The sequence below is a fragment of the Myxine glutinosa genome, chromosome 9 (genome assembly GCF_964187855.1).
Source record: "Myxine glutinosa chromosome 9, kmMyxGlut1.1, whole genome shotgun sequence".
Classification (NCBI taxonomy): Eukaryota; Metazoa; Chordata; class Myxini; order Myxiniformes; family Myxinidae; genus Myxine; species Myxine glutinosa.
The window spans coordinates 23332853-23355410 of NC_136269.1; the positions used below are offsets into that span (position 1 = coordinate 23332853).

Consider the following 22558-nt stretch of genomic DNA (forward strand, 5'->3'; position numbering starts at 1 on the left):
ACCACTCGTTCAAGTTCCGATCATCCTTCTACCAGCACGAGAGGCGTCCTTGGACAGGAATGTATTTTTTGTCTTTTTTGTCTCCAACATTGATCTCTAACAGCTGAGGAGGTAGACATCCAAGCTGTTACATCCTTTGTCTGCGTGCTGTATGGCTTCAAAACCTCTGACATTAATGAAGCCAGATACAAGGCATTCATGCGAATGGGTGGTGGTGACGAAAAGGAGCCCCTTGCCAGAATAAAGAAGATAAACTGTGCCTCTCTTCCCCCATGCGCCAAGACACTTGGTAATCATGTGAAAAGGGCGCACTATGTGGCAAGAATCTGGAAGAGCTGATCAGACAGATCCATCTGGTGGGGCGAGTCCAACAGACTATGGATGGAAGTTGTCTCAAAACTGCTTTGAACCAGACTGGTATCCAGGAAGTTCAGTTCCAGAGTCCCTCACAGGCCCACATGAGGATGGCGTGGAAGATAATTCAGTAGATGAGGAAGAGTCAGATAATGCTTGGAGTGAGGACAGTGATGGGAGTGACAAAGTGATAGAGAAGACTTGTAATGCCAAGAGGACATCAAGTTAATTATGTGAACTGCACATTTGCAAGTTTTCCATATATCGTTGTTCGGTAATGGCGTCGCTTAATGAGCGGGTGGGTTACACATTTACCTGGAAAACTATACATTTTCTAGCAATAATGCGGGTGTCGGTGTAATGATTGACCATGTAAACATAGGTATAGACACCCTATTCGTGATATTATCATGCATAGTTCTCCAGATATTGAGCAAAATAGGTTTTTCGGTAATGGCCTCACTAATCGAGTGATTTCGGGGGGAAAGCCACGGGTCAGACCTGGCAGCAATGCATTTTTGTGATGTCGGTGGATGACCCCATCAGCCCATGAGGTCAAACGTTCCGGCGCTTTTCACTTGGATAAACCTTCTGGGCTCCTGGACTATAAGTTCAAGAGATAACCTCATTCAGTTTGTCACCATGGAAACATGCCTCGTTTAATTTGATGATCCTTCGGGAGTGACAGGGTAAGACGATTTTCCGCAAATTAAAATCATGTTCCTTTTGTCAGACAAGCATCGAATCATTTCTAAATTAGGATAGTGATGTAGCCACAGTCTGCCTAGCAGTGGGATAGGTAGTACTGTACACTCAAAGGATTTCAAACGGAGGTTTTCCAGAACATCAGAGGTCATTTATGTTGACGAGTAACAAGACTAGCCCCAAAGCACTGCCTTGGAGCACGCTGGCTTCCACAAGAAGAGAAGGGAGTTCCAATGATAGCAAAGCATCGACTCCAGGAGTGCAAGAAGTCAGAAAACTAGATGTGAGGGTGAGCTTCTATGCTACAGGCAGCGAACTTGGCACGCAGAAGATGGCAGACTGTCAAGAGTCTGAGATATGTCCAAGAAGATAGTCCTGATCTGTTTGAGATTTACGGCCTCCAACTGTTGCTGAGCGAGTAGCAGCAGTACGTTCTTAGTGGAGTGACCAGGAAACATACAAAGTGATGGATAGAGTTAAGGCTCTTTGAAAACAGGAAAGGCTTATCAAAAGCATTGATGGATTCCAGAACTTTCCTTGTAATTGGGAACAAGCTCACTGGCCAATAAGTTGGTAGGGTCTGTTTTTGCGCCATTCTTGCAGACGGGTGATGTTTACTGATTTCTGGCAGAGGCGAGGCAGTCAAAAGATATGGATGGAATGATTAGGGCAGATAGAGAGGGAAAGCAGGAATTGAAAGCATGGCCACTGACGCCATCTGGACCCATTACTGAAGCAGGGTCAAGGCCAGACACAACTTTATCTACCTCCTCATGTGAGAAGGACACAGAGCCCAGTAGACAGTGGGTACGTCAGGGTAAGATGGAGACAGAACGGGATGGGTTGGGTGGACGGGATTTGGAGGCAAAGACACAGAAATTCTGTTTGTGGAATATGTTTGTCCATCATTCCCATTCTTTCTTTGCTGCACCTGAAGCTCATCTTCTAAAACTATGTTATGAAGGGAAATGAAAATCTCTTTGAAAATGTATATGAAAAGTATCACGTACTTTTTAAAGCTATATCCGACGATGCTTTTCATCACCTACAGAAGATTCATGACTCGTATCCACTGCAAGTCAAGAACAGAATCAGTTGTTACCTGAGGGACATAGCAGGCGAGAAGCACCTTGCCAGAAGGTTGTGTGCTAAACAGCAATGCAGGCTTGCGAACGTTTTCACACGATTTCCTTGCTGTTTTAACAAGTACCTGCAAAACAGAATGGCCAGGCATTCAAACTTAAGGTTACCTTTCCATATATATATATATATATCCTCACCAAAAACACGACCTCCTCAGCACACAGTTAATTCTCCTCACTCAACTGAGAGCTACTCAGCACACTGTTCCTGCTTCTCCTGGCTCCTCCCCCCTATCCTCAGACTCTTGCAATCCCTGCACGCCCCTTATCAGATCCTCCGTATTCTCCTCAGATCTAGCGCAAAGCTTCTTATGTCTTTTTAGCAGCACCTCCCTAGTCTCCCTTGACAAACCACCGCCCCCCAGGCATTGGGCTCCATCCCATTCCCGATCATAGTTCCGCCCCTCCTCTTCCCCTCCCCTTCCCCCTCTCTCCTCTCCTTGCCTGGCAGAATCCCATAGCTTTCTGCTTCGTTCTTTTGGGCTGGTGCGAACTCTGTTCTACAGAGATGTCACCTGGCACGCCCGAAGACCCCGAAGACTTTTAAAGACTGACGACCAGAAGACCTGAAAGTCCCCGACGACCTAAAATACCCCAAAGACCCAGATGACCCAAAAGACCCAGAAGACTCAAAAGATCTTGAGGACCTTTAAAGACCCAGAGGACCCAAAAGACCCCTAAAGACCACGAAGACTCCCAAAGACCCGTAAGACACTTTCGACCCATTAGAGCAGCTTGGGCCCTTGACCATTTGGAGCTTGGACCGCTTGGACCTTTTTAGATTACAAATAGTTTAAAAATAAATAATATACAACATCACCAATATTATAAATACATTATTTTTTATATAAAAAAAATGTTTGTACTGTATTACGATTGGTGTAAATCATGACAACACAGCAACTCAAGTTCATTATCCTAAGTTAAAACAAGCCATGCCTCTGCAACGATGCGTGGTGGAGCGAGCGTAACAAGCCGATCCACCCTAGTATATATAATGAGAAGGAAAGGTGCAACTAACCGAAATATTTTCGGCATCAACGGCACCCACAAGAACAGAGCTGTCAATATGGTGATGAAGCAAATCTTGAGCCTTTTTACTTGCCTGCAATGAGAAGAGCAACATGTTTAAAGGAAAGTGATGCAATACAAACACATAGCCAAGTGTAATTCAATGCACATTTCCGACTGCCTTCCTCAACAAAAAGAGCTACAGCAATCATAACAAAAACACACGTGAAAATCAAAATCAATTTGCAATCTGGAACCTTTAAATTGACTGGCAAGTTGCCCGTAACCACACGGGATTATAAACGGAGTAGGGATGGAGGAAGCAAAAATGCCAATGGCATCTTCTGTCATGAACCGGCAAGCTGGGAGAAACAATTCACATTTGTTACTTGTGAAAATCGAAGATTTGTTCAAGTATATCGAGTGGTCTTGTGCATTATTCTGTCTGTCTGTAAGTATGTCAGTCGCCTACAGGTCACAATTTTCAACTGAACTTCACCAAATGGTAGAGTTGGTCATAAGCAAGAAGCCTATTGTTTTTGGGGTCAAAAGGTCAATTTGTCAACATCGGCCAAAGGTCACCAACTTTGTCAAATTTCTAAAATCCTAAATTTTCATCCAATTGACTTCAGATTTGAAGAGGATTTGCATATCTGGTCACTGAATTCAACCACCAATTATATTTTTGGTCAACATAGGCCAAAAGGTCAACATAGGCCAAATTTCTAAAATCCTAAATTTTCATCCGATTGACTTGAAATTTTAAGATGATTTGCATATTCGGACACTGAATTCAACCACCAAGTATTTTTGAGGTCAACATAGACCAAAAGGTCAACATAGGCCGAATTTCTAAAATCCTCAATTTTCATCCGATTAACTTGGGATTTGAAGAGGATTTGCATATCTGGTCACTGAATTCAACCACCAATTATTTTTGAGGCCATGATATGGCAACAACTTATTTTAGGGATTTCGCAAGTATCGTGCTATGCATGACATATTTCTTGTTTTTTACATCTGATACAATTTAAATTCTCCAATGGCGGTGATGTGCTCCATTTTTTTTTTTTTTTTTGTATACAAGATCGAGGCTCGTGAAAGAGCTAACATTAATCACACAAAAAGTCAAACCGACACACAAAACACAAAAAATAAGGGGAGCGGCAGACAAGATGGGGAGAGAGGGGGAAGGACACAAACACAACATTTGAGAGCAGGGACAACGGGAGAAATGTGGGAGGGGGAGGGCGAGGGCTTTGGGGGAGGTGGGAGAGGTATAAAACATATGAACACTGCAAGGACTTCCAGGAAATAAGTTGGAATTTCCAAAAAGTGGATCTGTGGTGAAATTAGCGGGGGTAGAAAAGATCAAGGTTTTGGATGGGGGAAGATAAGAGATGGTGGTGAACAGCTGTTTTAAAGACCTGGAGGGAGGAGTGGGATTGAAGAGAGTGAGGGAGTTTGTTCCAGAGGCGGGAGAAAAGGGGAATGAAAGAGTGAAGGTGAGCAGAGAGCCTAGATTTTGGCAGTTTAACCATAAGAGGGTTGCTGGCAGATCTTGTGCAACCTGGAGGAATATTTGGTGGACAGAGCACAGAGAGAGCTGGGGGAGCAAGGCCGAAGAGGAGTCGGTAGAAGACAGAAAGACCACCAACCTGCCTGCGGTGAGGGAGTGAAAGGCCCTCGGAGTTAACTTCATCGCAGAAGATTCCAATGATTCTGAAAGCTTTGGTTTCAACAGCGTGAAGTTTGAAACTGTTTGTTCGATATCTGTAGCTTTTTGATGCCCAAGGTCCATTAAAAAAACTATTGGTGTCAAAGCCAGGAACGAATTGCAAGTTAATAGTAGTATACACACACACAATACCCTGAAAAAATAATACCAAAACTGATAAATGCTCGTCAAAGCATTCTTGGTAAAACAAGTATGAGGGCCACCAAATTGAATGTGCTGTGGAACAAATGTTTCACCAAGTTATGTAACGGTGTTTAAATGGTGCAGCAATTTCAAAAATGGCTCCGATTTTGTGAATCATCTTGAGCATTATGACACTGCAACCAACTGCTGTCACTCAAGCAAACAAATGTGAACGACTAATTTTGGTCGATCTCTATCACTGTTCTATCACTGTTAATGGTCTTACCATTAACCAGCAAAGCTGGCATCCAAAGCCAGCCACAGAATGTGTCTCTTCAGTTGTTCCCAGTCTTTTCTTAAAATCAGAACTACTCACAGCCCAAAAAGCATTTGTCCATAGCTCAGTGGAGTACTGCTCTCCCGGCTAACGCACCAGCATCACATCTGTCTCTCCCGGAATCTGTGAAATCGAAAGCTCTTCATATTTGCACATCCCATGATGAGGCCAAAGTACATGGCCTGTTGTCTCTATCACGTACAAGAAACGATCTCTATCACTCTATCACTTGGAATTAAAAGTGAGTGAATGGTGAATATCAAAAGACATCACATTTCATGAAAAGGCAACTCATGTGGCCATTGCAACAGATCTCAGGGAACATAACCGGAGGGAGGGACATGATTTCTTGAAGATTTTGACTTAAGGAGACCTCTCGTTCCATTTCATGACCAAGTCAAAGCAAGTTAGCATAGAGGAGACATTCACTGAACAAAAATTATATTATAGTCGGACCCCACTATTCGCGGTTGATAAAATGCGACCTGTTTCTCTATTCACAGAAAAGTGTCCCACAAATTCGCGGTTTTTTTCTATTTGCGGCCGTGTTCCACGAATTTGCGGTTTTTCAGGGGCGCAAAAAAAATTCATGAGCTGCTAGCCTGACACATTTATAAAACCCATCTTTCACCAGTCATGCAGAAAGCAGCTGGACATATGCAAAAAACCATCTTCTACGAGCCACGAGCATGACCTGATTCTACATTCACTGCTGTGTGCTTTGCGTTTTCATGGCTTTCGTGGCCATGAATTTTATTTAGCCACACTATAATCGAGAGCTTCGCGGAATGTTCTACCAGCTGCATAACAGGTCATCCCCGTGAGTTACTGTATCCACAGTATCTATTAGTGCAATTAGTTGTCTCCCTTTTCCCCATTGAAATTGGCAGCTACATTCAAGTGTAAGTGTAAGGATCCCTGGTGTTGGGCTAGCGGCTAGGGTGCCGGCTTAGGATCCTAGGATCCTGGGTTCGAATCTCGGTCGATCGCCGAATTAATGCCAGGGGGGTTGACTCAGCCTGTCATCCTTCCGAGGTCGGCTAATTGAGTACCAGTTCACTGGTAATTCCCTGTTTGTCGTTGAAGGCGGCAAAAACGGTTGGCGTCAGGAAGGGCATCCGGCCGTAAAACATTGCTTCAAAAAGGGGACCAAAAAACAACAACTACCACGGTCCCCGAAAAGGCCAACCCCCGCTTTGCGGGGAAAAATGGCCTCTAAACGGTGGTTTATTCAAGTGTAAGGTGTGCACAGAGGGAGCTGCAGATGGAGGAAATGTTGAGTTGGATCTTGGAGATGGGCGTGAAGCGGGAAGGTGTGAAAACATTTTGTTACCTAGGAGACATGCTGAATGGAGAAGGTGGATCAGACTCGGCAACGGTTGCTCGAGTGAGATGTGCATGGAAGAAGTTTCGGGAACTGAGTGGCGTGCTGACGAGGAGGGGAGTGTCGTTGAAGCTGAAGGGAAAGGTGTATGCTGCATGTATGAGAAGTGTTATGATTTATGAGAGTGAGACATGGGTAATAAACGTAGAGCAGCAATGAAGGCTGGAAAGGGTGGAAATGCGAATGGTTCGGTGGATGTGTTGAGTATCGTTGAGAGAGAGGAAGACAAATGATGAATTGCGAAAGGTGATGGGAATAGAGCCTGTGATGGATGCTGTGAAGAGAAACAGGTTGAGATGGTTTGGTCATGTGTTGAGGAAGGATGAAAGTGACTGGTTGAGAAGAGTGATGGAAATGAATGGAGAAGGAAGTAAAGGACGGGGAAGACCGAAAAAGACTTGGCTAAAGATGGTCGTAGAAGAAATGCGGGCAAGGGGGTTAACAAGGGGAGATGCAGAAAATAGGGCAAAATGGAGAACATTGTCATGGGGACCGCAAGGCTAACCCCCGCTCTTGCAGGGAAAATGGCCTTAAAATGCCTGTTGTTGTTTTGTTTGTTTTAGAATTTGTTAGAAATAATTAGATTCCAAGCAGGTGATTCTCCTTTACTTTGGAATTGAACTCACCTGCGGTAAGTTGCAGATGCCTCCAATATAAAAATCACTCATTCAACCAGTTTGAATGGAGAAAAGGAGTCATACTGCTGTTTTGCGTCACTGTGTTTACCGCAATGAGCATGGAGAAAATAAAGAAAACCAGAGAATTGTCTGAGGTCAGATACAAGATTGTAGCCAAGCATGGACAATCTCAAGGCTACAAGTCTATCTCCAGAGACCTTGATGTTTATGTGTCCACCGTATGCAATGTTATCAGGAAGTTTAAGGCCCAAGCCAACCTCCCTGTACGTGGCCGCAAGAGAAAACTTGATCGAAGATTGCAGCAAAGGATTGTTCGAATGGTGAAGAAAGCACCTTGATCAACTGCCAAACAGATTCAAGCTGACCTTCAGACACAAGGTGCGACAGTTTCAACTCGAACCGTCTGTCACCAACTCAATGAAAGGGGGTTCTATGGTCGGAGACCCAGGAGGACCCCACTAGAGAGAGAGAGAGAGAGAGAGAGAGAGAGAGAGAGAGAGAGAGAGAGAGAGAGAGACATAAGAAAGCCTGACTGGAGTTTACCAAAACACACCTGAACAAGCCAAAATCCTTCTGGAAGAATGTCCTGTGGACCGATGAGACCAAATTAGAGCTTTTTGGTAAAGCACATCAACTCTATGTTTGTAGAAAATAAAATGAAGCCTTCAAAGAAAAGAACACCTTCCCCACAGTCAAACATGGAGGAGGTTCAGTGATGCTTTGGGGTTGCTGTGCTGCCTCTGGCACAGGGTGCCTTGACTATGTGCATGGCATCATGAAATCAGGAGATTACCAAGGCATTTTGGAGCACAATGTTCAACCCAGTGTCAGAAAGCTGAGTCTCCATCGAAGGTCATGGGTCTTGACCAAAGCAGGACAATGACCCAAACACACTTCAAAAAGCACCCAGGAATGGTTCAAGACAAAACGCTGGACTGTTCTGAAGTGGCCAGCAATGAGTCCAGATCTAAATCCCATTGAACACCTGTAGGGAGATCTGAAAACAGCAGTTGGGAGAAGGCACCCTTCAAATCTGGGTGAACTGCCAGTAGAGAGGTGTAGGAAGCTCATTGAAGGCTACAGGAAGCGCTTGACTGCAGTTATTTTATCCAACGGCTGTGCTACCAAATATCAAGTCTCGGGTGTCAATAATTTTGTCAATGCCATATCTTTTTATTTTATGATTTAAAGGGATATATTACGTTCTGAATCAAAAACAAAGGTTCTGTAATATTAACAGTGAAATAAAGAATTGTGGAGACCAATTACTTTTGTCAATTTGAACTTATTTTTCGAGAAAATGTTAGTTATTTGAAAAAAGTGCAAGGGTGCCAATATTTTTGGCCACGACTATATTTCTTAACAGCAATGCAAGTTTTTTTTAATGGCATAATTGAGGCAGCGGTTTGTTGCCGATACACCGCCTGGTTTCATTTTTTTTTTGTCGGATTGAAAATGTCTCCCAAGCTTTAGATCAATTTTAAGCACTGGCATAATTTTTCTTCTGCAACCGTGACATAATGTTTTTCCTCCAAGGGGCGTTTCGTATTTCATATAAGGGACAAACAGGCAGACAATGTTAGCCTATTATATATATACTAGTGGGGAATCTCCCAAACTCGTGGGAATCCCATGGGCATGGACGTGTGTGACATCTGGACATCTTAATTTACATGCTGCACATTCAGTTTTACAAAATGGTCACTGGCAATTTATCAGATCCACAAATGATGTAATCCACACAATATATTTACTTCTAACATGTGAATGTATGTGCGTGCACATGGGAAATACAGTTTGAAATGTGTGATTACATCTCATGTAAAATGTGATTCGAAGAGCTCAAATCCTCTCCGTCCCCGCCCCCATCCCTCCCACATCACGCACACTGCACCGGCGAGATGATCACGCACCGGGGAGTGGATCACTCATAGGGGAGGGGAGTGGGTCACACACAGGGGAGGGGAGTGGGTCACACACAGGGGAGGGGAGTGGGTCACACATGGGGGAGTGGGTCATACATGGGGGAGGGGGGGTGGGTCACACACAGGGGAGTGGGTCATACATGGGGGAGTGGGTCACACACACACACACACACACACACACACACACACACACACACACACACACACACACACACACACACACACACACACACACACACACATATATATATACATATATATATATATTTACTTAATTTAATTTTAAAAATCTCTGCCTGCAAAGACTTGAGTACCACATGGATGTCTCCTAGTTTGGAGGTGATGTATTGGTATAATTTATGCACATGGCATCAGCGTCATGTCATAGGGTTAGTGTGCTTCTTTAGTATATATATATATATATCAGTCAGTATGCGATTTCATACCATCAGTAGTGAACCGCCATTAAGGTATCCCATCCAGCTATGCTGTACCTTAATGGGAGCGATAAGTGCCATCTGCCACATGGCACATTACCTCTGGTATCCACTCATTATATGGAATCCCCTGGATGCAGCCGGGAGCAAACCAATCCAAATATATGTGCAGTTCTCCAGCTTTCAATGAGCGCAAGTAATGACGTCACTGCCATGTACATACGCTCTGCCTGTCAAGCTCTCAAGAGAACCCTCTGACAGAGCAGAATTTTGATCTTAGTTCAGATGTATCTGTTCTTAGGTCTTACTTATTCTGTATCTGTTTGATCTGTATCTTAGTTCAGATACTGTCATAAGTGTATGTAAAACTCTCAGTTACCGACCTGGTTTCGCCCTTTTGGGGCTCATCAGGGCAACGTTTTACTGAGAGTTTTACATACACTTATGACAGTATCTGAACTAAGATCAAAATTCTGCTCTGTCAGAGGGTTCTCTTGAGAGCTTGACAGGCAGAGCGTATGTACATGGCAGTGACGTCATTACTTGCGCTCATTGAAAGCTGGAGAACTGCACATATATTTGGATTGGTTTGCTCCCGGCTGCATCCAGGGGATTCCATATAATGAGTGGATACCAGAGGTAATGTGCCATGTGGCAGATGGCACTTATCGCTCCCATTAAGGTACAGCATAGCTGGATGGGATACCTTAATGGCGGTTCACTACTGATGGTATGAAATCGCATACTGACTGGTATATAACCGAAAGGTTTTCAGAGTCATAAGTGTATGCAGTACTCACTGCGTTGCCCTGATGAGCCCCAAAAGGGCGAAACCAGGTCGGTAACTGAGAGTTTTACATACACTTATGACAGTATCTGAACTAAGATCAAAATTCTGCTCTGTCAGAGGGTTCTCTTGAGAGCTTGACAGGCAGAGCGTATGTACATGGCAGTGACGTCATTACTTGCGCTCATTGAAAGCTGGAGAACTGCACATATATTTGGATATATATTGTTGCGAATATGGAATTTGGCCTCCATATCCGCTTGTAAATATTCCCCTATTTTCTCCAATACTCCCCAACTTTCCCCGATCCCCCATTCCCTAGTCCCATTGCATGTAAATAACAATCAGTAGAGCCGACCTTCCCCTTATTCCCCCATTAAATGTCGTGCCCAGGTCCACCGCACCACACGTAGACAACTTTCGGACATCTTCCTAGTTATTCTTAATCTATGTCAGTTAAGGCCTCGTTTCCATTAATTATGACTCTTCGTTGCACCAGAATGTGATTATATGGCACCAGTAGTGAGTTTAGGACCTTCCCATACCTCCTCCCATCTTCTTCCCCAAACAACAACAACAACAACAACTACAGCTACAACAACAACCACAACAACTACAGCTACAACAACAACAACAACAGCAACAACAACAACAACTACAACAACGGCGCGCGCGGGGAGTGTGCGTCCTCCCTCCGGCTCGGTTAGCCGCCATTATCCATGCGCCCCACGGGGTTACCACGAAGGGGCTAGCTGTCAGCTCCTCGTCAAGGGCGGAGCCTGGTAAACCCCCCCCGCACCCAATAAGAAGGGCGGACCGATTCCATCTGGGCGGAGCTAACGAGCCGAGGGCGTGTCACTCCCCGCCGGATATACGCAGCCGCTTGCCGGACGTGACGTGAGATGCGCCCCCAGCCTGGAGAGAGAAGTCGCCACCCCTCGAGCGCTGCAATACCTCCACCGCATCTCTTAAACTGGACCGTACGTGATCCTGCCCTGAGCCCAGGTGCACCTGGAGCGATCGCTACCCGCCTGTCCTTTGCATCAAACCCCGTGTGAGTGAGCCTTGTCCCGTTTATCTGTCGTCCGTTGGGGTTAATATAAGTGTGTTTAAGTGCCCACCTTCCTATGTTTCCCTCTTGTCCCTGTAATCTAAACCTTCCGCATTATTGTAATAACAACCTTTGAGAACCGTATCCCTGGTGTCGTGTCGTATTAATTCCAGCCGTGTGTCTTCTTTTTCCTTCATTGGTCTAGCATAGCGCGATTAGTCAACCCCGGGTGCAATCGGGGTCACTTGTACGGATACGGCGGCCATCCCGCTCGGCCCACCATACCATCAAAGTCGTATCTGTAACAATTGGTGTCGAGGAGTTGGATTCGAACCTGGGACTAAATTTGTTAGGCCCAAATTTTGGAACACCAATTGTACTATTAGAGTAACAATTGGTGTCGAGGAGGGAGATCGGACCCGAAGCGCGCTTAACGCGCTCAAAATTACAAGCTGCCGAAATTTATTTTGTTTTATAAAGCAAAACCCGAATTTTGAGATCGCGCCATGGACAATCAAGGCGATCGGATGTCGGTGGGAGAGATAGACAGGGTGGAATCGACCCAGGACCTCGGGGAAATGTATGTGGAGGAAAGGGAGGAGGAGAAAAATGGCAATGTGGTTGCGGAGGTTTCAGACGCACAAAATGGCGCCCTCGCGCACGTGGTTGAGGGGGCCACGGTCGCGGAACCAATGAGCGCGACCCAAATGCAAGCCTTCATGACCCAATTCATGGTGGAAATGCAGAAAAATAACGATAGTGAGAAAATGGAAAGCAGAAAAATGGGGGCCCTTATGGACAGGCTAGAAGCCAAAATGGGACAAATGGGGAACCGGATGGATGCTCAGGGTGAGCGATTGGAGGGCCAAATGGGGGTAATGGGAAACCAAATGGGGGTAATGAGGGACGAAGCGAGGGGTACCAGTGAGGGGTTAGACAATAATTTTGAGGAGTTAGACAAGAAATTTGGGAAGTTAGACAATAATTTTGAGGAGTTAGACAAGAAATTTGGGAAGTTAGACAATAATTTTGAGGGGTTAGACAACGGGATAAAAGAAGTGAAAAATGGGTTAATGGGGGTAGAAAATAGAATGGCTGCCCAGGAGAATCAGATAGAGGGAGTGAAAAATGGGTTAGAGGGGTTAGAAAACAGTATGGAAGGCAAATTGAGAGACATGAGGGACCAAGCGGAAAGGGAAGTTAAACAAATGGAGCAGCAGATAGAGGGGGTCAGAATGGGGGTAGAAACCAAACTGGATGCTCACAGGGAGGAAATGGAGCAGATGAGGGTGGCATCTGGGCAGGAGATGCAAGTGATGGGAGAGGAGATCAGAAAAGGGGTAAGTGAGGAGGTTTCGGGGCTGCGCGAGGAGGTAAAGCGAGGCGAAAAGCGTATAGAGAAAGAGGTGAGAAATAATACGGCAAAGTTACAGGGGGGAATAGAAGATCTGACGGAGGAGGTGGAGCAGCTGACAGAGGGACAAACTAAGTTAGTGGAGCAGGTTCAAAAGAACACTGCGGTACTAGGAGGGTTAAAGGCGACACAAAAAGAAATTAAAAACGAATTAATAGCGACGCAGAGGCAATGTCAGATGGTACGGGAGGAACTGACAATGAGGGTGGAGGAGGTGACAGAGATAATGGAGACAAAGGACCGGCAGGTGAGGATGCACATAGAGACGGTCACGGTAGCCTTAGAGGACGAACTTGAGGGGACGCACCGAGAAATAAAAGAGGTTAAACAAAAACTAGAGGAAGTGGGAGAAGAGGTGAGTGAAATTAAGAAGGGACGGACAGAAACTAAGAGGGAGATAAAGGAGGAAGTCATGGAATATGTACAAGGTCTGTGTTCAAATCATGATGTGATGCTCACTAACCAAATAAAAAGTTTGCAGGTGGCAAAGGAGGTGCGGAGACAAGGTACGGAGGTGAGTGGCAATGTATATGATGTGAGGAAAGCTTCAGTCGGCTTGGGGATTGGTTTGGATCCGGGTGTTCGTGAGAGGCCGTTGGTGAAGTGTGCGACAGGTCTGGTGTGCGAAAAAAGAGGTGTGCGAGAATGTCCGACCATGGGGTGCATGGGGAAAGCGCATGCTGTCAAGAGTAAGGGAGAATGCATGCCTGTGGTGAGTGTTACGGAGGAAGTAACGAAGAAGTGTGCGCGGGAGGATGCGCGAGAAAGGTGTGTAACGGACAGGTGCATGGGGAAAGCGCATGCTGTCAAGAGTAAGGGTGAGTGCGCGACCGAGAGTGGAGGTGAGAGTAGTGAGAGTGAAACGGAGCGTGAGTTGGTTGTGGCAGGTGAGCGAGGATGTACACCTGGAATAGAAGGATGCACACCTGGAATGGTAGAGCGTGAGTGGGAATGCACGCTGGAATTAGTAGTGAGACACGTGGTTGGGTGTGCGGGTGAGAGCACACCTGTGATTGTCACAAAGGAGGTGACCGAGAAAGGGGCGCGAAGAGGTGTGTTAGTGAGGTGTGCGAGCGACGAATGTGTGCCAAAGTGTTCGGTGGTCAGGTGTGTGACCAAGTCGGTGAGCGGAGTGAGTGTACCGAGGTGTGAAAGAAAAGGTACGAGGAGAATGGGAACGGCTGCATGTATGAGCAAGAAAGAGGTAGCGTATGCATGTAAGCCTGCAGGTGAAGCGTCGACGGTAACCGGGTTAAAGGTTAGGTCGACTTTTAGCCGGATCGGGCCCTCGGTGCGTGCCGGGCTTCGCGTGCCGCGAGAACCAGCGGAGATCCGAGCCACGGCGGGTTCGAAAGGACCGCCGTGCGCGATCCACGCTGGGCCTCGCGTGGAGCGGCCGCGTCCGGGCTCCACTAGGCGGAGCGGGCAGCCCGATAGGAAGGGTCGTCATGGCGACCACTTTCTATTGAGACGTGCCGGCAGGTCGAGATCGGGACATTGGATGGCTCCACGCCGAGGTGGTGCATGGGATCTCGGCCCGGGTAAGCCTCCGTCCCTGCCCCGAATGCGGGACGTATCCAGCCGCGGACACAAAAGAACCCGCGTTCATTGCTCGGCTGTACGAAGCCGGGCTGTAGATGTGAATTGGCGCACCGAGAGGACCTAATAAGTAGACGGGTGATGGTGATAGTGATAGTAGTGATTTGATACAAAATTTAGAAAAGTGAATAGAATTGGCAGTAAATAGAAAATTTTTGACTTGTGGAATCTGGACGAACAAAATTGATAGTGAGAGACCCCCGATGTGGTGGGATGGCAAATCCACCATCCCTCACAGAGTGGGGGCAAATGCGCAATAGTTTATGGGGTGGCTATGACAACCGAGCCAGGGAGGGCTTGGATAATGATAGGGATCTAGAAGAGATTGACATTAGGTGACGTTAAGGTTAGTTAGTGACTGATACCTGTAGTGGGTACGCAGGTAGATTAGTGTGGATTATAATGACGTGGGAGCGCAATAGTTTAAAGGGACGACTGGGAAGCGCAAGTTTCAGAGGGGAGAAGTTAGCTGAGATGATGCCGTGTGTGTGAGGATTGAACAGGTGAGAATGGAACAGGTGTGATTGCACAGGTGTGCAACTGAACAGGTGTGTGGAGCAGTGTATGAGTGAGTGATGGTGATGTGTGTTGCGTTGACCAAATGGTCCAGGAAGAAAGGAGGGTGCAGGTGGCACCAGGTATGATTGCACAGGTGTGCAACGACAGGTGAATGAAGAACAGGTGTATGTGGCTGTATGGAATAAATGGTATGGAGTAGTGAAATGGATGGTCGTGGAGTGAGAATGGTGGAAATTGTGGAGTGGAGTGGATGGTGCGAAGGTGTGAATGGGGGAAGAGTGGACCCCCATCGCGGATACCCGGGGCGGGTAGTGTAAGTGTTAGGTAGAGGGTACAGGTAAATTGTGGTTGGATATTGGCATCTGTGGTGCGGGTGACAGAATGGTATGTGGATGGGTGCGTTGGTGTTGTGGAAATGGCTGGGCGTGTAGCCTGTTAGTGTGTGTAGTTGGTTTGGGCACTCCACCACTGTAAGGATGTCGGCCAGGTGAGGCCGCAGGTGGGCTCTGGGAGCCGGTAGTAGTTGTGTGGATGGGGCCCGAGGATCCGGAGGACGGACCCGGGTAGCCCAGTGCCAGAGGGCACCAAGGGGTGACAGAGCCAGGAGAGGGGCTGTCCCCAGTTAGTTAGGTTGGGGTGAGGAGCTAGGTAAGCTCGGGTGGCAACTACAGTGGTGGAGGTGTGCAGGTGGGTAGACCTGTTGGGAGAGGTACACGTCGCAGCCCAGAAATTGTGCTAGAGCACCGGGAGATGAATCGGGGGAGTGAGACCCCAAAATTGAGGAGCACCACAGTTTGGCCAATGGGAATTGGTTATTAGAACCCGTAGTGTAAGGTGGCCAATGGATTGGCAGGGAAAGACCCCGGGTAGTGTAAAGTGTGTTAAAGTCATTTAGAGGATAGGTAGGATGAAGGATCTCCTCGCACCATCTGCATCCACTCACCTGAGGTGACAGGTACTCCACACCATGCCATGTTTTGATTATTTTTTATGATGCAAATGTTTGGATTGTGAGACGCATCATGACGTGGGTGTGACATTGTGCGTAATTCCATCTCTCCCTCCTTATGAGGATTGATGATGAATTGGTGATGGCAAATTTTGAAGTAAAGGGATTGTGGAGACGAATTTGGTATAGGGGAAATATGGGGAAGACGTGACAGTAGTGACGAATTTGTAAATGTGTAGATTTTTGTACATATGGGGTGGGAACAAGGGTAGGGTAGGTGACAGGGGGGTGACGTACGGTAGGGACGAGCTTTCTCACTTCGGCCTCCGTACGCATTTCACCTTGCATTGCCTTATTGACGTGTACCCTTGTGACCTTACCCCTCGCTCAATTGTCTTTCTTTTGTCTCCCACATGACCTGTGCGCCATTGGGTGCCGATGGGAGCGTGCGTGAGGTGGCCATTGTGCGCCCGAGATTCCCAGAACCAGCATGCATTGCGTTGATGTACCACTTTATGGACCGCTGTTCTGCGGCCAAGTACCACTTGATGGACCCCAGGTTCTGGGGCAGGGCACCTCTGTTGGAGACCGGCCATAGTGGCCAGGGAATCTTGCTTGCGGACCTCGGTAAGGTGGCACCTATGCCAAACAGGTGGACCACCCTTAGTTGGCCCCTGAGGCCCTAAATAAAAATGGACACAAGTTGTGCTTTTTATTATGTCCAAATAGGCCGCATGAAGCCAGAAGACGTCGGGAAGAACATCGGCCCAGCAGAGGAAGAGAAGACCACCACCAGTTGTTTTGTTGTGTTTATTATGAACCATGGTAACCGCACCGGATGGTGTTTTTGGGTGCTTTGTGGTGTTTGGGTGCTTTGGTGGTATTGGTACTGGTGCATCGATGCAATGCGTGCTGTCTCCTCCCTCCCAACAGGAATTTCTTTCTCTTGTTCCCTAAAAAGAAAAAAAAAAAAACACAGGTCCTGGGTTGCGTTGTAAATAAGAAATCACGTCATTGTAAATAATGCTCCCCACCGTAAATGTATAGTTTGAGAATAATTCCGTAATTCGGTTAGCTGTGGGCTTGAGTCTGTTAGACCAGGATGCAATGCAATAGGGGGACATACTTATTTGTGTTTTAAAATTGTCACACTCAGGGTCAGGTTAATTGTAGAGGGAATTGCACCTACGTGCCACACTAAGTTAAAGTTTAATAGGCCCGAGGACGGACCTGAAGAAAGGGGGGTGCAGTGTAACGATTTTGAGAAGTGTAACAATTTTGGAGGAAGTGTAATGAATGTGAAAACGTTACAATGGAAACGTTACAATGTGAACGTTACAAACGTACGGTACCACCCTGTAATGTAAATAATGGTCGCAGTCAGCGTCCTCGTTAATTGCATGAAATATACACGCAGGTCACGATATATCTTTTAAATAGTGTATTTCCTTATTCCATGTAGGCTAAGTATGTGTTTTCCCACTAGATTGACTTTGCATTGTATCAAACAAAATAAGCATAGGCCCTTCCAGTTTCCCCAAAACCTCCCTTCCAATTGCCTTCTGCATTTTGGCTGGTTTTCTTCAAACCACCATTGGCCACGAGGTAAGGTTGGGGAAGAAAGGCGTGTCTCCACCTCGTCGTAAGAGGGAAGGAGTGAACCGGCCCTAACAGCCAATCAACACCGCGGTGAGTGACCCGGTAGGCGTGCCCTCGGAGTCGGCGGCTTGATTTCGCCCGAGGTGATAAAAGCGCCTGCAGGGGACTGCTTAGAGAGATGAGCTGGAGCCTGGAGATGACCCTGGGAGAGGAGCAAAGAGGCTGCACCAAAGAGAGGCGGTGAGATGCGAAACGCTCCAAGCCAAAGAGGAGAGGTACTCGGAAAGGAAACCAGCTTTGGAGAGACGCGCTGAAAGGAGGGAGACGGCTCCACCAGGAAGAAGAGGAGCAGGTGTGCCGAGCCAGCGAGTGACGTCTACAGCAGCGGATACGCGACGGAGGATTTTCCCGCCAAAAACCGCGAGGAATTGAGAGCTGCTACCTCCGGCCTGGCCTCCCTCTCCAGCAATCTACCTCAAGCCCTACCTGCCTGCAATATCCCCCCGTGTAAGTGTGAACGTCGTCTGTCCTACTCGTTGTCTTGGGGTTAAGTAAAAATGAATAGGGTAAGTTAAGGATTCGCTGTGTCACTGTTTCTTCCATCCTTTGCTTGTGTGTGTATAATAAATCTGTTCTTCCTCCGTATTCTTCTTCTTCTTTTTCATTCTCTTGCGATCGCTTTAGAGATTTCCCGATTGAATATCCGTGGGGCGATCTGGTCAACGTCGGGTGAAATCGGGTTTTAATCGGGGAGTAACTGTTCGGACGCGGTTAAATACACCACCGCTCGGTCAATATAACATCTAAAAGCCGCGTCTGTAACAATTGGTGTCAGGAGTGGGATTCCACAGGAGTTGCACACCGACCAGGGACGAAATTTTGAGAGCAAATTGCTAAAAGATGTGTGCAGTCTCCTGTCAATTCGGAAAACCAGAACAACGCCTTTAAGACCTCAATCTGACGGGATGGTGGAAAGATTCAATCGAACTCTAATCCAACAACTGGCACTGTTCACCACCACCCGTCAGGATGACTGGGACGAACATCTCCCTTATTTGCTCATGGCCTACCGAACCAGCCAGCACGGGGCCACCGCATGCAGTCCAGCGTTGCTTATGTATGGGCGGGAGTTACGGGCTCCCGCCGACTTGCTATGCGGTCCCGTGCCAGACACAGTGGTTAACCCGCCGAGGGAGGGGTACGCACGTCACCTAGAGGAAGGCATGGAGCTAGTCCATGCCTTCGCCCGCCGCCAACTCCATCTGGCGGGGGAAAAGATGAAGCGCAGGTACGACGACCGGAGCCAGGGGAGTCAATACGCTCCGGGGATGAAGATTTGGTTCTTTAATCCCCGGAGGCGGAAGGGAAGGTGCCCAAAACTCACCTCCCCCTGGCAAGGCCCAGGAGTCGTCCTGTCGCAAATCTGTGACGTGGTCTTTAAGATCAAAATGGGGCCACGAGCCCTCCCTCGGATCGTCCACGCCGACCGGATAAGACCTTACACCGGCGAGCAGGCGCCCCCGTGGATTGCCTCGGCTTTAGATGCCGAGGCGGGACCCAGTACCTCTGAATAAGGGGGGGCTTATTAGTGCCAGAGGACTGGGGGATTGAGGAGCGATAGGCCCGGTGGGAGAGGGTGGCATCCCTGCCACCCTTCCCATGGGGGGGCAAAGGAGCAATAGCTTATGGGGTGTATGGCAGTGAAAACTAGCCCGGGTGGGTTAGGATATTGTGTGTAGGGATCTAGCGAAGATGACAGTAGGTAACGTTAAGGTTAGTTAGTGACTGATACCTGTAGTGGGGACGCAGGTAGATTAGTGTGGATTATAATGACGAGGGAGCGCAATAGTTAAAGGGACGACTGGGAAGCGCAAGTTTCAGAAGGGAGTAGTTAGCTGAGATGATGCCGTGTGTGTGAGAATTGAACAGGTGTGATTGCACAGGTGTGCAACTGGACAGGTGTGTGGAGCCGTGTATGAGTAGTGAGTGTGTGGATCAGCGCGAATGCGCTTGGGGAGAGAAGGGTGCAGGTGGCACCAGGTGTGAGAGCACAGGGTGCAAGTACAGGTGTGTGGAGAGAGTTGGAGTAAGTGGTATGGAGTGGTGTGCGTGGTGCGAAGGTGTGGATGGGGGAAGAGTGGACCCCTTTCACGAGTACCCGGGGCGGGTAGTGTAAGTGTTAGGTAGAGGGTACAGGTAAATTGTGGTTGGATATTGGCATTTGTGGTGCGGTTGCAGAATGGTGTTGTGGATGGGTGCATTAGTGTTGTGGAAATGGCTGGGCGTGTAGCCTGTTAGTGTGTGTAGTTGGTTGGGCACTCCACCACTGTGAGGATGTCGGCCAGGTGAGGCCGCAGGTGGGCTCTGGGAGCCGGTAGAGTTGTGGATGGGGCCCGAGGATCCGGAGGATGGACCCGGGTAGCCCAGTGCCAGAGAGGGCACCGAGTGGGGAGAGTGCCAGAGGGCCTTCCCCAGGTAGTTAGGTTAGGGCAAGGAGCAGGTAAGCTCGGAGGCAACTGCAGTGGTGGAGGTGTGCAGGTGGGTAGACCCACTGGGAGAGGTACACGCCGCAGCCCAGAAATTGTGCGAGGGCACCGGGAGATGAATCGGGGGAGTGAGACCCCAAATTGAAGAGCACCACAGTTTGGCCAATGGGAATTGGTTTTTAGAACCCATAGTGTAAGAGGGCCAATGGGTTGGCCGGAGAGAGACCCCGGGTAGTGTAAAGTTGTTAAAGTCATTTAGGAAATAGTTAGGATTGATGAACCTGTCGCACCATACGCAGCCACTTACCTGTGGTGATGATGATGACTCCACACCTGTGTTTTCTTTGTTCTGTGTGCAGGAAATGAGATTGCTGTGGATTTGTGAGACGCATCACGACGTGGATGAGACATTGGGGTGATTCCATCTCTCCCTCCCTAGGAGGGACTGATGATGAATTGGTAATGGCAAATTTTGATGTGCAGTTGGAGATGGCAAATTTTGATGAGAGTTGAAAATGGCAAATTTGATTGGTTAGGAGGGAGAGAAGACGAATTTGGTTTATGGGAGGAACGGGGAAGACAGTAGGGATGTTTGTTGATTTGTAAAGTAGATGTTTATGGGTAGTGTTGTGTTGTGTGGATACGGTAAGGGGTAAGGGAGGGGCCATGTAGGTTACCTGGTGGGGGGAGGGCGTACGATAGGAACGTACCTGTCTCACCTGGTTCCCATGTGCCCCCAGTGTGCATCACCTTACATTGCGTGCACTTTTGCGCCCTTACCACCTTACTCACTTGTTTCTTCTTTTGTCTCCCACCTCCGAGGATCTGGCTTTGGGGTAGAGAGAGAGGAGAGAGAGGTGCTGGCTACGCAGTTGTGGGCCTGCACTTTCGCTGTTGGCTGCCTGGATCGATACACCATATGGACCGCAATGTTTGTGGCCACCCACAATGGACCGCAGCTCTTTTGCGGCCAAGCACCACCCGTGGAAGGACCTATGGGTCAACGTGGCACCTATGCCATAAAGGTGAACCACTGTTAATTAACACCAAGTGCACCACAAGAAGAGCAAGAGACACCTGCAGGGTTAGGGGTTGTCGAATTTATTTTTATTCCAAGGAACAATGGTGACTGCACCGGATGGTGCTGACTGTGTGGTAGGGTGGTGCTTTTGATGCTGGGAAAGGGTGCTCTGCACGTTATTAAAGGCCGTCGGCCACAGAGCACTCGTGGGTTGGTGTATCGATGTTGGCAAGCGCGCTCTCTCTATGCATAACATCTGCATGTGTTCCTCCAAAAACAGGTCCTGGATCGTAGTGTAAATAGCAGCGTAGTCTTGTAAATAATGCTCCCTACCGGCTGTATGTTTAGTTTGAGAATTCTTTCCGGATTCGGTTATCCTGTGGGTGTGTTTCTGTGAGGAGAAGGGTGCAACGTCGCAGGGGGACATATTTACTCATTTGTGAATATCTGTAAAACTGTCGCACTCAGGGTAGAGTTAATAGTAGAGGGAACTACATTGCGTGCCACACTAAAGTAGGTAAAAATTTATCGGGTCGGGACGCCCCGAGGGTAGAGAAGGGTGCAATGTTGCGAATATGGAATTTGGCCTCCATATCCGCTTGTAAATATTCCCCTATTTTCTCCAATACTCCCCAACTTTCCCCGATCCCCCATTCCCTAGTCCCATTGCATGTAAATAACAATCAGTAGAGCCGACCTTCCCCTTATTCCCCCATTAAATGTCGTGCCCAGGTCCACCGCACCACACGTAGACAACTTTCGGACATCTTCCTAGTTATTCTTAATCTATGTCAGTTAAGGCCTCGTTTCCATTAATTATGACTCTTCGTTGCACCAGAATGTGATTATATGGCACCAGTAGTGAGTTTAGGACCTTCCCATACCTCCTCCCATCTTCTTCCCCAAACAACAACAACAACAACAACTACAGCTACAACAACAACCACAACAACTACAGCTACAACAACAACAACAACAGCAACAACAACAACAACTACAACAACGGCGCGCGCGGGGAGTGTGCGTCCTCCCTCCGGCTCGGTTAGCCGCCATTATCCATGCGCCCCACGGGGTTACCACGAAGGGGCTAGCTGTCAGCTCCTCGTCAAGGGCGGAGCCTGGTAAACCCCCCCCGCACCCAATAAGAAGGGCGGACCGATTCCATCTGGGCGGAGCTAACGAGCCGAGGGCGTGTCACTCCCCGCCGGATATACGCAGCCGCTTGCCGGACGTGACGTGAGATGCGCCCCCAGCCTGGAGAGAGAAGTCGCCACCCCTCGAGCGCTGCAATACCTCCACCGCATCTCTTAAACTGGACCGTACGTGATCCTGCCCTGAG

General features: G+C 47.9%; 1 protein-coding gene across 4 annotated transcripts in view; it reads right to left on the reverse strand.

The window, feature by feature from the left end:
• AARS2 (alanyl-tRNA synthetase 2, mitochondrial) overlaps positions 1 to 22558 on the reverse strand; it is an 81366-nt gene that overhangs the window by 5157 nt on the left and 53651 nt on the right. For all 4 annotated transcript variants that reach the window (XR_013624509.1, XM_078784189.1, XM_068129463.2 and 1 more), the window contains exons 20-21: positions 3223 to 3306; positions 2162 to 2269 (exon numbers count right to left, since the gene is read on the reverse strand). Coding sequence is in view for 3 of the 4 variants with exons in the window: in XM_078784189.1 (XP_078640315.1) it covers positions 2162 to 2269; positions 3223 to 3306 (192 nt within the window). In the remaining variant the exon portion in view is untranslated. The remainder of the gene's footprint in view (positions 1 to 2161; positions 2270 to 3222; positions 3307 to 22558) is intronic.